Here is a 15,032-nt window from a genome sequence, read left to right as displayed (position 1 = left end):
ATACAAAACAAAATACTGACTTGGAGGTATCCTAACACAAGTATGGCACAACCAATTCCTGCATAGTATCCTGCAAACTTGGTCATTTCATGTTCAATGTCCAGCAGCCTAAAAAAGAAAAAAGGAAAACAAAGGGAAAAATGAAGTGAGTAATACTGTTATAAGTTTTTCACAGAGTTTCTCACAGATTTCTAATCTGATGTTTCCTCAAGATAGGTTCAGACCAGCTGGAAGTCAGCTTGTTCTGCTAATAGAGTCATTGTCTTCCAATACTGAGGCTGTTGCTAGTGGCTGCTTTCCTTGTTCCCTGTGCCTGTTGCACATGGGTCAGGAGCTGGCATGTACCAAAAAAAAGCTCCACCATCCAGGATCACCTCAGAAGTGTCCAGGAAGCACCCCCAAACTGCCTGCTCCAAAACAGCACAGGTGAGAGGGTGTTTCAGAGAAGAGCTGCCCAACAAGTTTTCAGTGGATGTTGAATGTGCTTGCTTTGTGTCATTATAGCAACTAATAACATTCAGTTTTCAACTGCATTTTATAGGGAGAAGTGAGAGCTGCTAAAGTCAAATAAAATATTACTTTGTACCATTAAGCTTGCTAATCTGAAATGATAATTTGTTCTGTTGCACAAGTAGAAGTGCTAAATTACTCCTAATATCAGTGAAGGGCACTGAATTGCTGCTTTTGCATTTAATCTGCTTTGAAATAGGTTGTTATGGGTTATGTCTTTAGATAACTTGTTTAAAAACATCCTGCAGAACAGCAAATTTTATGTAATTTATCCAAAATTTTGGACCCTGAAATTTTAAGCCAAAAGGGAACACTATGCACCTGACTTGATTGCCGACAAAAAACAACTCATGTGCCTGACAGATATCCAGTACAATTTTACATGATAATTAAGGTCATGGGGCAGATCCTCCTAGAAACTGTGCCAAGGCACATGATAAATAAGAAGGTGACTGGTGACAGCCAATGTCACTTCACTAAGGGCAACTCATGCTGGACAAATTTGGTGGCCTTCTATCAGAGTTACAGCATTGATGGATGAGGGAAGAGTGACTGACATCATCAACTGGATCTGTGCAAAGCATTTGATACTATCCTTCATGACATCCTTGTCTCTAAACAGAGACATGGTGGATGGGCCACTCAGTGGGTAAGGAATTAACTGGATGGTTGCACTCAGAGTTGCACTCAAAGGCTCACTGTCAAGTGGAGACCAGTGACAGATGATGTTTCTCAAGGGTTGGGACCGGAGCTGTTTCACATCTTTGTCAATAACACAGACGGTGGATTTAGGTGCACCCTCAGCAGGTCTGCTGATGACACCAACTGTGTGGTGCAGTTGACATGCTGGAGAGAAGGGATGCCACCAGAGAGACTTTGACAGGCTTGGGAGGTGGGACTGTGTGAACATCATGACATTCAACAAGGCCAAGTGCAAGGTCCTGCACCTGAGTCAGGGCAATCCCAAGCACAAACACAGGCTAGGTGAAGAATGGGTTGTGAGCAGCCCTGGGGAGACCACTGGGGAATGTTGGTGGACAAAGTCTGATGTGACTTAGCAATGTGTGCTCTCAGTCTAGAAAGCCAACCATGTCCTGGGCTGCCTCCAGAGCAGTGTGGCCAGCAGACTGAGGGAGGGGACTTTGCCTCTCTACTCTACTCTGGTGACACCTGGAGAGCTGCATCCAGCTCTGGGGGCCCCAACATAAGGAGAACATGAATCTGCTGGAGCAAGTCCAGAGGAAGGCGGTGAAGATTGTGAGAAGGCTGGAGCAGGCTGAGAGAGTTGGGTTTGTTCAGCCTGGAGAAGAGAAAGCTGTGGGGAGACCTTAGAGCACATTCCAGTCTACAGGAAAGCAGGATAGACGTTTTACAAGGGCATGGAGGGGAAATGGCTTGAAACTGTAAAAGAGCAGCTTTAGGTTAGAAAAAAATTCTTCGCTGTGAGGGTGGTGAGACACTAGAACAGGTTACCCAGAGAAGCTGTGGATTCTTCATCCATGGAACTGTTCAATGCCAGTCTGAATGAGGCTTTGAGCAACCTGATCTAGTGGAAAGTGTCCCTATCTATAGCAAGGGGATTGAAACTAGATGATCCCTCAAGTCCCTTTGAACACAAACTATTCTATGGTTCTATGAATGTGTCCTGCTTGGTGTGTAGTTGCTGCTTCAGAGGTACAGAGGTCAGTAGTAAATCCTGTATTCTTTTTGCCAGCCCATCTCCAAAGCCCAGCTTGGACAGCCTGGGGCAAAATAATTTGGCCCCAGTCACCTAGATCTAAGAATGTGAACAGCTTCTCATGTGCTCTGAATTTCAGAAACCTTTAGACAAGTAACTTTTAATTCCAATTAATAATTCCATTTGATTTCATTAAATGTCACTCAGAGATTAGAAAACTCTTGTAATGATGCACCAAGAAACAATTCTTAGGAAAGGTTCAGATTTGGCCTTTACAGATATCTGTATCTGAATTAATTATCTAGACTCCATTTATTATATTTAATGGAAATAAACAGGCAGTCTTATGAGGCAGTTCTTTTGATCTGCCTCAGACATCCTCCATAAGCTAAGATCAATTGCATTCTAGAAATGTCCATTTCTCTCAGTGACAAAAGTTTAGCTAACTTGCTCAGAAGTCAGAAGGTACCTACGGGTAACTATGACCTGACCAAAATGACCAGAAGTCATTACTACCTACAGTGTAACCAGAGAAAATAGATTAATGAACTCAGATATGTAACATATATATCTGTTATCAGAACAATCATAATCAAAGAATATTCTTGCTGACAACTTTAGCGGAAAGACCAAGATCCAAGCTGCTTCTGTCCCTCCAGATATCATCAGCTCAGAAACAGGACTGAGTAACAAGAACTATGCCTCTTTTCTACCTTATGACCAGAATATATAAGATTTAGAGACTGAGTAGGACCTTCAATAGCAATGCATTCTCTGACAAGCTATGATAACAATGGGAAAGAAACAAATGCATCCATTACTTACCCACAATTTATTGTGGCATTCTTTTCATTCTGATGAATAGTGCCATTAATCCACACTATGGTGTTATTTACACATGTCTTGTTTGGATCTTTAAGCTCTTGCATTTCAATGTCATATTCAATAAATGTGTCTGCCATTGCACCAAACACAAGCAGCACAGCTGGCTGGGCTACTCCATGAACTATAGCACACAAACTACCAGCAACCATCATGAAAATCTCCATAGATGACGAAAATCGAAACTAAAGAGGGAAGATAAAAAGATGGTTTCTGCTGAGAGGCAGTCTTCCTACTAGTTGTGTAGTGATAAATCATTAATTAGGTGGATCAGATAAAAAAAATATTCTCTTCAAATTTCAGAATTCTCTTCCATATAGAAAGAAGACAAATCCCTCTGTCCAATCTAATCTAATTACATCTGTGATTACAGCCTCATAAATTATTATAAGCTTCCTTTTAACATGTGATGAATATATCATCATACAACATTTATACCTTAATATCATTCCACATTATCATCATTCCAGAAACTAGGTAAGAGATTAAGAATAGTAACTATAATTCATATATATATATAGTCTGCTTTGCAGATTTCCAGTGGGGACAGAGAGAGAGTGAAGGGAGGAAAAAACCTTAGGGCATTATGTAGAGCCTCTGAACAGAGTTATTCAATTTCTCAAGTCTGAGGTGCTGTAGTAGAAAATCAACAAAACATCTCAGAGCAAGTGCTCATAGTTAAAATTCTAAAATGCATTGCCTGAGCCAGGTAGTTGTGGATTGGATCTTATTCTGAGAGAAAAAGAGTTTTCACACAGGTAGCTCAGCAAAGATACAGTGATTTAAGTTGCCTTTGTCATGATTGTATGAAGTCTGATTCTCAGGGTGAAGTCAGGTGCAAATATATGTATTCAACCTTCCATAGAGAATATCAGTATCAAACGCTATACATTTCAAAATAGGAGTGTCAAGAGGAATCATAGCCTGCTGAAGAACCTGTCCAGGCTCTGTAGGTGCTAAAATGTGTCTAGAAAGGGTGGGAATTTACAGCATATATGGAAAGGGACATTAGGGCAGACAATATAGAGGGAAACCAGTTAACACAAAAGAGAAATAAATAAAAGATTCTTTCACAAAAAGGAAGAAAGCAAAAGAAAAAACAGAAGAAAACTGTAACTCTACCACTGTTTTACAAACCTTCCTCATAAGATGCCTAGGAATTCCCTTGATTAAAAAAAAAAAACACACAGAAAATGCACAGATATGTGACATCTGATCTCTCTGCACTTCTGAAGCAAACATACTGTGTTTACCAACTGCACTTTAGGAATTAAATATCTGTGCAAAAGAAGCTACAGTATTGAAACCTCTCTCTTGCTCTCTGTGGGGAGAGACTGTTCTCTCCACCCAAGCAGGAGCTGAGATCCTTGGCCAGGTACATTGCAAGGGATGTTTCTGCACTAGCCCACTACTGCAGTCATGACCATACTGGTTTGGACACATTACAGACTAATTCTGCCTAGAGTATGTGCAAACCAGAAATAATAAAACTTCTGAGCTGCATGCTGCTGGGTTGGATATCTCTTGACTACATTTATTTTAAAATTTAGATGAACCCAATTTTGAATTACATCAAAGGCTAGATGTAACTCATACCATGTGGTATTGTGCATCCACAAGTTTCCATTGCAAACAAATCATCTAAAACCCATGCAGTAATTATGAAGGAGCTAAATTATCTGCCAAATATCACACAGCAAATTTTTTTGGCAGAAATAAGAATGAACCCAGGTCGCCTAGGACCCTGCTATGCATCTTATCTCATTAGCACATATGTACCTGTAGCTTAAATATGTGTTTAATACACAGTTTTGACACCAAACTGACAAGGTGACAAGGGGTTCTATTGAATTCCCATTGAATTTTATTTGTAGGATTTCAGGCCAAAAGATTTAATCCTTAAAAGTTTGGCTTAGTCACAGCTATATCCCAAAACACCTTACTGGTTATTGTCACTTATTCTGCAACACAATACACATCAAATATTTGCAGACATTGCTTTCATTACCAGCTGAAAGAAGCCAACACGAACACTGTCTTCTTTCTTCTTTGATGACCTTCAACAACAGAAAACATAAAATTAAAAACTTGTATTTTAGTATTTATTCTTATATGCAAAGTATAAAGAATTGAACTTAACTTACTTTTCATTTTTCTTCTCTATAAAAGGTTCTTCATATGCATAGAAATTTCTGGCAAAAAGGACATTTAACATTATTACTTTTACTCTTTTGATTACTTCGAAATTACATTTTTTGAGATATTTTGCCCAAGATTTTAAGAGACAAGCTACTTCTTTCAGATTTCTTTGCAACAAGTGATTTGATGGTTCTTTGAAATTTTAAACAGAGACTAGAATGGAGGTTAGATTAAAATTCTCTAAAGGTTTATACTTTGTTCCATAAGCAGCTCCTCAACATTGTTCCTATAATGTGGATTGTCGTAACGTGACAGATTCTGCGTTCTTTGAGGTCAGCTAAAGAAAAAACTACTGCCCAAATTGTTGGATAGTTCTTCCTTTAAGACAAAGTTCCTGTTCCCATAGCAAGGAAACATCATCAGTTGTGTACATTCAGTGATGAATGAGTAGGGATATTCTATTTGTGGTGGGTTGTTTTGGTTTGGTTTTTAATGAAGCGAATTATTCAAGCTATATTTGTCATAAACTGTTTTCAGAAACCAGATCCTAGAAAGCCTAAAGGAAGCTTCCCTTCAGATATGTACAGATCATGTGTGTGTTACATGTGAAAGTCCAACAGAACTTGGGTTTCAAGGTGGGAAGACGAGGTAGACTTCCAATACTGGGCTGGTGCTGTCTTAGATGGGCAACCTGACAACGGGAAAAATTCAGAGATACCCTGGTTTCCATGTTCTAGAGGTAGCTCCCAGACTGGGTACACTGAGTCAGAAAGAGCTGGCTCAAATTATAGCATATTGTCCAGCCTGCTACGGAGTTGTCCAAAGGTCTAGGAGGGAAGAGGCTCTTAATTAAAATTAGATCTCTGATGACAGCTGAAGGTCAAATTCTCTAAATCATCCCAATTTTTAACTATCCAGAATTCTACATTTAAGTCTTAATAGCTGAGATAATTCCTTTTGTTTAAAAATTTCACTGTTAAGTTTTAAGAGAAATTAATCAAGTTTGATTAAAATTCCCAAAAAAGTGATTTCTCAAACTAAAAACCCTGAAGAAAGATAAATTTGAATATCAAAAACATTTTCAGAAGCAAGATAATATTGCTGGCATTTATTTCTTTAAAAGTTGCTAAGACTGCTTTGGTCTACCTGTTTCAGTTGTATCAAATAAGGCAGTTCAACCACTAGAGAACAGCTTTTTTTTTTTTTTTTTTTTTTTTTTTTTTTTTTTTTTTTAAGAAATAGTCCATCAGTTTGATCCAATGACATTAACTTCTTTGAGTATTCCCAGAAATATTGATTGTTCCAATCATGTATGTGACTTACTCTGATTTCTTGAAGCTGTTACCTGTGAGGGAAAATAAATGCACAGTCTAGTTAATGATTATTGTTAAAGTACATAACATTCTGTAGACATATAAAACCTAAACTCTAGAACTCCATGGGACCTGATCATTCCTGAATTATAATCATTCAGGAATTCCCACTAATACATATATCCAGGATATGGTTTACACAAAGAACATTATTCAGGACATTTGCCAAAAGTAATTTTCATTGCAAACAGTTTGCTAATACTCAACTAGTTGTCTTGGACACTGCCTCCTCAAGGATACTAAGCTAACGCTCACTCCATGCATGCTCCCTGACAGGAGTGGTAGCTCTTCACTCTTGCCTTCACAACTTGAGACTGCAAATCCTGTGGAAGATGAGCAGTTGTGATCTTGGAGGGGTAGGATGAACTTGTCACACTGATGTCTACTCTTGAGACATTGTCTAAGGAATCACAGCTTAGAGAAATGGAATCATACTACATGATAGAATTCCTTAGTCCCTAGAAAAGATCCGGATTTAGCTCTCTTCCAAAAGATGCTGTGAAAGACTTAATAAAGCACAGCTTGTGTTATCAAGGGCCCCAAAGAAGTGCAATCAGAAGGTCTGATGTAGAAAATATTTTTTGTACATCACTTGAGACAACAAGGAATAAAGAGTTAGTTTTATACCTGCACCACTATTTGGATAACCTAAGGGCACTGAGCATATTCACTTTGCTCAATTACAATGCATTTGCCAGTTTAACATTACATTCTGAACCATGGTTTGCATTTCAAGCACTGCCTTCCTTTCTTCACATCTAGAGGCTCGTCACTGAGCATGCACAGGGCTGTTTCACAGAGCACACGGGAGGTTTGCATCAAAGTTCACAGAGGGTACAAGGAAAGCGCTGAAACCACAAATTTTGCCTCTATCATTTTTCTACCATGGGGAAGAAGGCTTTTCCATTACTTCCAGGATTTTGCATTTCTCAAGAACACAATGTTAGATGGAAACAGTCTGAGTTTGGGACTGAGGGAACAGCTGATGGATCTCCTTTTTGGGGTTAATAAGATAACTTTATTTGGATTTAGTTAACAATTACTCTAGTGGTTGTATTTTGCTCTCTGTTAACTTGGGAGTGGTCAAAAAATACTATTTCAGTAAGGGCACATGTACCCCAAGAATCCCAGAAATTTTCCAGGGAAGTTCTAATTTGTAAAACTGTTATTGCAAAGGATCATTTGGTGTTAGAAAACCTTTCTTTTGTGACAAAAGAATATATCTGGTTATTTGAAGTTTGGTAGCAGGTAACTACAGATGTAGTTTGAAACCATTTCTGGAAGGTCCTTTAAGGTTTATGAGAAAAGTTAAGGTATAGAGAAAGCTTCTTCTACAGGCTGGTAATGCAAAGGGGTTTGCAAGAAATTAAGGAAATGGCTAGTGGAAGGAAAATGGGAGAAACAAGAGCTGAGTGAAAAAGCTCTCTGAGTCTTGAATTTAGAGAGCAAAACAAGCACAATTCAAACGTGAAAAATTCCTGATCTATGAATTTGAAGAGGGAAAGCAGAGTATACCAATGCTATTCTATAGTGCAAGAAATTGTAGGCCAGGTCCTGTGGGCCAGCAGTTTTTAGGCACGAGAAGAATTTGGAATTATGATAATTTGAAAGAAAAAAAAAAGATGAGTAACAGTTCACACTGTGAGAACTGAAAAAAGTAGAAAAAGAAGACAGAAAATTATGTTCATAGAAAAGAAAATAATGTAGGGAAGATAAAAGAATTTATTAACCCAAAAGAAAAAGATCTTAGAATGAGCTCATAAGAATTCTGCCTAATATATGTATGACTACAAATCTGAGTGTTTGCTGGAAGAAACTATGGAAGACAGTACTTTTCACTTTTTTTCTTCAATAGAAGCCTTTAACTTATACAACAAAGTAGTGAGTGTAAAAACCTATGTAGATACCTTGAAATTGTTAGTTTACCTGTAAAGATTGTCCATGAGTAGGGATTATTATAATTTTTACTGAAAAGTTTTGGGGGCAGCATATTTATACCAGCAGGTACCATATAACACTATTTATGCCACAGACAATTTGCTTTCTGTTCTGTAGATTACTTGCTTCGCCTAGGCCACCCACCACCCATTTTACATGCTTCATAACATAAGGAGGGGACTGAAGAACAAACTTCTTACATTTGCCATCCGAGTCAAAAGCATAATTATCCTCTCCCAATCTCTTGATGCTACGCAGAACTACTGGGTCGGACATGGTGGTTATTTACTTCTGCCAGAAGTCCTGGAAAGAGATGGGGTGTGGGGATGGGGAGAGGGAGAAGTATCAGCATACATTTGTCTGGGAACATGGTACAACGTTATGTTCAACTCCCCCTTTGCCCTCACGATCCCAGGACAGTACCACTGATTACAGCACAAGTCATAACAAAGCAGATGTCACGGACTCAGGGATGCAACTACAGAGTAGAAAAACACCTCAGGGAGTGCCCAACCCCCCCTGAGCACAAGGCCTCTGAGGTTTCAGTGCCTCCTGCCTGGAACAGAGGCTGCCCTGCAGGGCAGCTCCGGCAAACAGCCCTGTCCCCGGGGATGGCTCTGCTGCAGTGAACCACTGCCTCTGTGAGGGTGGCGTCTGGAAGGGCAGCTCGGAGGCTGAGACACGAACAGGACAGATCTGCCTCAGTTACAAGGGAGCAGCAGGAGCTGCCCCTGCCTTGTGCTGTCCCAGCTGGCAATGGCTGGGAGGACCACGACAGGGAACAACTGGGGCTCAAGAAGGGAGAGCAGTGGGAGCCCCAGGGCCACACCAACATCTGCATCACCAGCACCAGCTGCACTCCCAGAGCTCTGGCTACCAGAGCTGCTCCTCTGGGCAGTTTTATTCCTACAGTCACACTGATGTGCTGAGCAGGTATGTGAAAAGAAATATGAAGACAAAGTTAATACCTTTTTGTTAAAGAAATGCTTTTGTGAGTGAAAACCTGGCAGGGAAGCCTGGCATCCAAGATGCACCTGGGGAAAATGCTGCAGAAGTCATCCCCAAAATATACCCTTTCACAACCAGTGCGGTGTCATCCACATCTTTGTTTGATGTAATGTATCCCAAGGCATAGTTACTACACCTTCCTCCAGTCTTTAAGTATCAGCATGATTATACATCTCTATAAAACACTCACAACTTCGCATTTTAGCATATTAAGCATTTAGATAGAACAGTTCAATTATCCTTGTTTCATTTTAACAAACGTTTATCAATTTTGTCATTTATAATTGTAACTTTTTTTAAAGCATGAATGCTGATACAGATTTAAGTAACAGGAAAAGTGGAAAAACCCCAAAGACTGATAGACTTGAACAAGAATTCTAGTTGCAAAGAATTGCTAGAGACAAATGTTCTGAAATAATGTTACTTTTCCAATAAAATTATGACTGCCCCACATTTCTGAAAGGAAACGTTTTTTCCTATTTTTTCTAACGCTCAATACATCAAATGCTGTCCTGATCCATAAGCATCATTCATTTGCTTACTTAAACAGATTAGTACAGCAAATTAACATGATGTATTAGATTATTAAAATAAACTTCCTCAGAAGTTTATTTAACGGGGATCACTTAGAACATGTTGAAAATGCTGTTGCTGATGTCTGCATTTAAAATCAAGGTAACAGAAATCAGAGAAAATAGAAGGCAATATCTACCCATCATCCCATCTACCTATGTGTGTGCAAAATACAACCTAGTGGGAGAGAATAACTTAAACTGCACTCAAATGAAATAGCATCTTACTCCAGCCAGTTACAGAGCAGTTGCTGGATTTTTGAGGAACAAAAATCTTTGAGGAACTCAAAATCCAGATTTAAATAAGTAAAACTTGAAAAATACTAACAAAGGAACACATTTTATAAAGGAGTAACATTAGGACCTGATCCAAAGCCCTTTGAAATCCATTTCAAATTACCTCTTTATTCAGATCAGATCTTTATTTAACATAAAGGAGAGTGGAAGGGTGGAGAGAAAAAAATAGTTAAAATAGGCTCTGAACACACTGTCCTTCTTGTTCCTCTAAAGTTAGGTTCCTCACATATTAGTGATAGCATTTATGCAGAAAGGCATATATTGCTTCAAAATAGAACTTAAATGTCTCGTTCTTCAAACAGTCCCATTTAAAAAATCTAAAAAACTAAAAGCAACCAAAAATAACACTAACTGTACACAGGAAATGCAGCATTTAGCTTAAATTGTTCCAAAGGAAAAAACACTGAATACCTTTCAGTTCAGGAAGTGTCATCAGTTAACTCTGAAATAATAAACAGGACAAATTTGTTACTCACCCGTGGCTGTGAAAAATCATAAGATCATAAACAAATTGCAAGGACCCTGTTCAATTAGTCAGTGAAGCACTCAAGCATTTTCCAGCATATTTTCATTATTTTAACTCATTTGTCAGAACTGAATCTTTCAACTGGGCATTGGCTATTTGCACCTGGGTCAATAACCGTGTGGTCACAATGTTTTCAGTTCATTGACATCTAATGGAGGGTTTAAATTTGACTAATGCAATCTCTCAACAAAGTCAGGGCACTTGGAAAACAATTATACACGAGGAGATCAGACAGTTCTCTGGAAAACAACTCACAGCTGAATGCACAGGAAGAACTATTATAGTATTATTTTATCAGCAACTTTATTTGTTAGACAGTAATTGTGTATGGTCATAGTCCCCACTGTACATAGCAACATCAGCTGAATACATATGATAATTGGTTCTCAGATTAAGCTAAATTCGGATTTAAAACTTGCTCAAAAGCTTTGTTTCCTAACTAAGATTAACTTATCACACTCTCTCCTGTAAACTACAGAAAAATATATTTTTTTTCTTGATGAGACCTTTGGTTTTTTTGTTTTTTCATTTTTGGTTTGTGGCCTCTATAAAAAAATGCAGGTAGACCTTTACATTGCGAAGTTGGAACACTGCAGACAGGCTGGACCTGTCAGTCTCCCTGGCAGGCTGGAGATAAAACTGACTGTGAAAAGCACTCTAACTGAAAACCTTGTAATTACAGCACTTTTATTAATTTGATATAAAGTCCCATCCACTGATTAAAGCTCACAGAGATCAGTTTAATTCCCATGTTTGTAGCCATGCCCATTGTCATGGCAAAAACAGGCCTTTTCCTTCTGTCCAACTAAGCTGGCTTTTTTGACCAGATTACAGATCAAGCCCAAACTCTGGGTTTTTTATATTGATTTACTAATATACATTCTAGCTGATACAGGGTGTGATGAAGCACAGTTCTGCCTCCTTCTCTAGAGAGACCGTTCTCGGAGTGTCTCTGACCCTGGGCCCTGGGTGGGCCAGGGGCTGCCGTGGCCCTGCACCAGTGTTGGCAGACACGGGGCAGTTCTCTGGCGTGGCTAAACTCCCAGGACAGGTAGGTGTGGGCAGGCAGGAGTGGCAGGAAAACAAGGATCCCTCTGTGCCAGGGAGGGCAGGTCTCTGCACAGCCTCCAGAAGCAATCCTGGCCCTGGCTCTAATGAGCAACAGCCAAGGACTACCCAGCAAGACAGCTGCAGGCTTCAGCAAAGGAATATGGCAACTCTAAGCAGAGTAAGGGATATTATAAAGAAAATGGTCCTTTTAATAAGGTTTGCAAGAGAAGGAAAGCCAGCCTGTGTACTGGGTGTGTTCTGCAAGCATGTATATGCCAAGAGAAAAATTTTCTTGACCTAAAGGAACTCGGAAATACTATCCAGGGAAGGCAGTTCCTAATCACTCCTTCATACTTTCTTCACTACTGATGCTGCAGAGGAAGCAAAGCAATAAAAACTAGCATCTCTCAATTGCAACTTTGCAACATGCTGGGTAACTTCCAGCCAGCACAAGAAGCTGCATTTCACCAGCATACATATTTATGTAAAGCACCACGAGCAGCCATAGGGCTGCAGTAAAAATGGAGGTATCTTGAACCTGCCATGTCAGAGCAGAAAGCAGATGTATGAGGAGAAAATAAAAGCAGTGATCCTGTTCCTATTATTATGCTTAAAAACATGTCAAGTGATTGCAATTTCCTTTTAAATTAAGCTTAGCCAGAGGGGAATTTGACCATAGTTAGTGAAACTTCATTGCCTCTCGCCCTGCAAGAGATGGATTGTCCATAGGCAATCTCTAAAACATCCTGTACTCCTTTAAATCTATTTAAACCTTTTTTTAGTTGATTGCATTAGGCATCCCCTGTTTTCTGGGCCAAGAGTGCTCATAGAGAGTGTAACTGAACTTTTTCTCTAAGCAGAATTTCATCCATCATCAGTAATGACTTTTAAATTCACTACTAAATCAACTGGAGTATAATCCCAGATACGCAGGCTCTTCCCAAATGCATGTTGCAGTACTGATGTTTTCACACAGCCTAAGCTTCAGTTCAGCAGGTGAGGTGCTCCAACCTGCACCCTTCCTTCCTGTGCTCAGGGAGCACAAGCAAACTTTCACAGCCTAGTGGTACAAATTTATTGCTTCAGAGGCAAAGAGGCAGTACTTGCTCCCTTCTTTTTGAGAGTTCAGTACTGACAACCATAGGTTTTAGTAAAAGAAAGCATTTTTCTGGGTAGCATAACTTCAGTACCCGCAGTAATGGAAAAGGTTCTGAGTCTTGCTTGCTTTGCTTGACTTTTTGTTGCCTGTTGGCCTCAGTCTCATTCTTATACGACCAATTCTCATTTCTGCTCAAGAAAAAAAAGGCAGGAGAGTTCTCCTCAAAATATCATGCCACATTCACAGCTTATTTTCTTTGACATTTGACAAGCATGTGTTTGTTACCTTTCAAGAAAGAAGATCTCGCTAGAGGGATATTTTATACATCTAGTTAGTGGTAGATAAATATTTGGGAACGTGCTCAGAAAGTCAGGGTTATCAATCCATCATTGTCAGAACAGAAATCCAGTTCCTGGAATCTTTGTTGGGACTGTTTGCACTCACATGCTTATCCGGGTTTTGGCACAAGTAACCTCCCATGCTGTGTTACCCAGCTAGGGAACAAATTCAATAAATTCCATTTAACAAGTGTGGGTTTGCTTTAAAATTTGAATACATGTAATAAATTACTTCTAAGTTATCACTCATTTTATCAAAACCAAAAATTACATATGCACTCTAGTGAGCAAATTTAAATGTAACTGTTTTGGAATACTGCTTGCAAAACATCTGAAATCCCACATGTCTGACCCAACATGCTGTGAAAGACAAGATGCTGCTACTGCTCCTGGTGCTAATTGATTTCAACAGGAGCAGTACTGCAGTGGAGCTTGCAAAGGCCCAAGATCCTACGGGGTGGATCCTATTAAATCTGAGTCTTAAATCTGGTCTGTTATGATGTGCCATAGTACCATTTTACTTACTGCTAACTTACAATCTCCATTTGACATTTGATCTCTTCATAAAATTGTTTATAACCTGACAAATTGCTTTTATTTGAACTATGTTTTGTTTCCAGGCCAAAAGTGGGGTTTTTTCCCCGCAAAAAACTGTGAGCAAAGTCAGACCAGCAAAAGTATTCATTCACTGAACTCTAAGAGCTGATACAAGCTGGTTTACATTTTTGTATTTTCCTCCTCCCCCCAGTTTCTGGGGGTTCAGAAATGTTTTCGAAATCAATCCAAATCAGTTCCAAACTGAGATGTCTTTGCCAGATGGAAAGTGCACCTAGAAATTTCTCACAGCCATCCATCCAGAAAAAATATGTACCATGAGTTATTGCATGATAATAACTTCTGTCTAAGCTTTCTTTTCTGAAGTGTTTTCTGTTAATTATCACAATTGTTACAAATATCTAGAGAATACAGCAAACTAATTCTGGGGACTACCCTGGTGGCTTCTCGTAGCACTGACAAGGTGCAATTTGTGTGTCTAAAAACATTCAGTGCCATTTTAGATACCAGAACACCTGCACAGGACTGACAGACACCAGACGGGGCCAGAAGAAACCCTACCACCAGCCAGAGGTCCTCCCTAAAGAAGGGATTTCCTAAGATATGTAAATTGGCTCTGCACACAAATTGGCTCTGCATTTAGGCAGCCAGCCAGAGTTTCAGACAAGTCAGATAACTAATGATCTACTGCACTGAGAACTAGGATCTGAAATACACTGGCAGCTACTGCACATGCACGTTCTCACTTTGGGAAGCAGGTGAGAGAGCTCAGCCCTCTTTCATTTATGGATAACAAGCTGAAAGTTCACAATCATGAATAAACCTTGCAGTGTTTGTGGGCTGAGTGCCGTATAAAGACAGAAATAGAAGTGCTAGTCCAGAAAAAATATCCAACAGTGTAAATAATTATAATGTCTAAAGCAATTAAATCATTTGGCTGCCTTCAGGAAAGATATGAAATCTTCTGGAGTAAAGGTTTGTTGCGTTCAACCCAGACTGTTCAAAACAGCTGGATTATGTAATCCAGCAAAGATTACAAAAGGGAGAGAGGTTATCTGGAGCAAGCT

The 15,032-nt window shown here is 39.4% G+C and overlaps 1 protein-coding gene across 5 annotated transcripts in view; it reads right to left on the bottom strand.

The window, feature by feature from the left end:
- Positions 1-9,394, bottom strand: part of ABCB11 (ATP binding cassette subfamily B member 11) — a 38,899-nt gene extending 29,505 nt beyond the window's left edge. For 3 of the 5 annotated variants that reach the window (XM_063399824.1, XM_063399823.1, XM_063399822.1), the window contains exons 1-5: positions 8,721-9,394; positions 8,374-8,398; positions 5,079-5,127; positions 3,014-3,255; positions 21-108 (exon numbers count right to left, since the gene is read on the bottom strand). In XM_063399824.1, coding sequence (XP_063255894.1) covers positions 21-108; positions 3,014-3,255; positions 5,079-5,127; positions 8,374-8,398; positions 8,721-8,796 — 480 coding nt within the window. In that variant the 5' untranslated portion in view covers positions 8,797-9,394. Of the gene's footprint in view, positions 1-20; positions 109-3,013; positions 3,256-5,078; positions 5,128-5,214; positions 5,263-6,532; positions 6,555-6,856; positions 6,875-8,373; positions 8,399-8,713 lie in introns of all 5 variants that reach the window. The other 2 variants (XM_063399821.1, XM_063399825.1) reach the window with 2 other exon arrangements.
- Between the last annotated feature and the right edge of the window lie 5,638 nt (positions 9,395-15,032).

Source organism: Prinia subflava, chromosome 6, assembly GCF_021018805.1.
Source record: "Prinia subflava isolate CZ2003 ecotype Zambia chromosome 6, Cam_Psub_1.2, whole genome shotgun sequence".
NCBI classification, from domain to species: domain Eukaryota; kingdom Metazoa; phylum Chordata; class Aves; order Passeriformes; family Cisticolidae; genus Prinia; species Prinia subflava.
The sequence above is the reverse complement of the archived record's forward strand: the minus strand, read 5'-3'. Positions and strand labels throughout refer to the sequence as shown.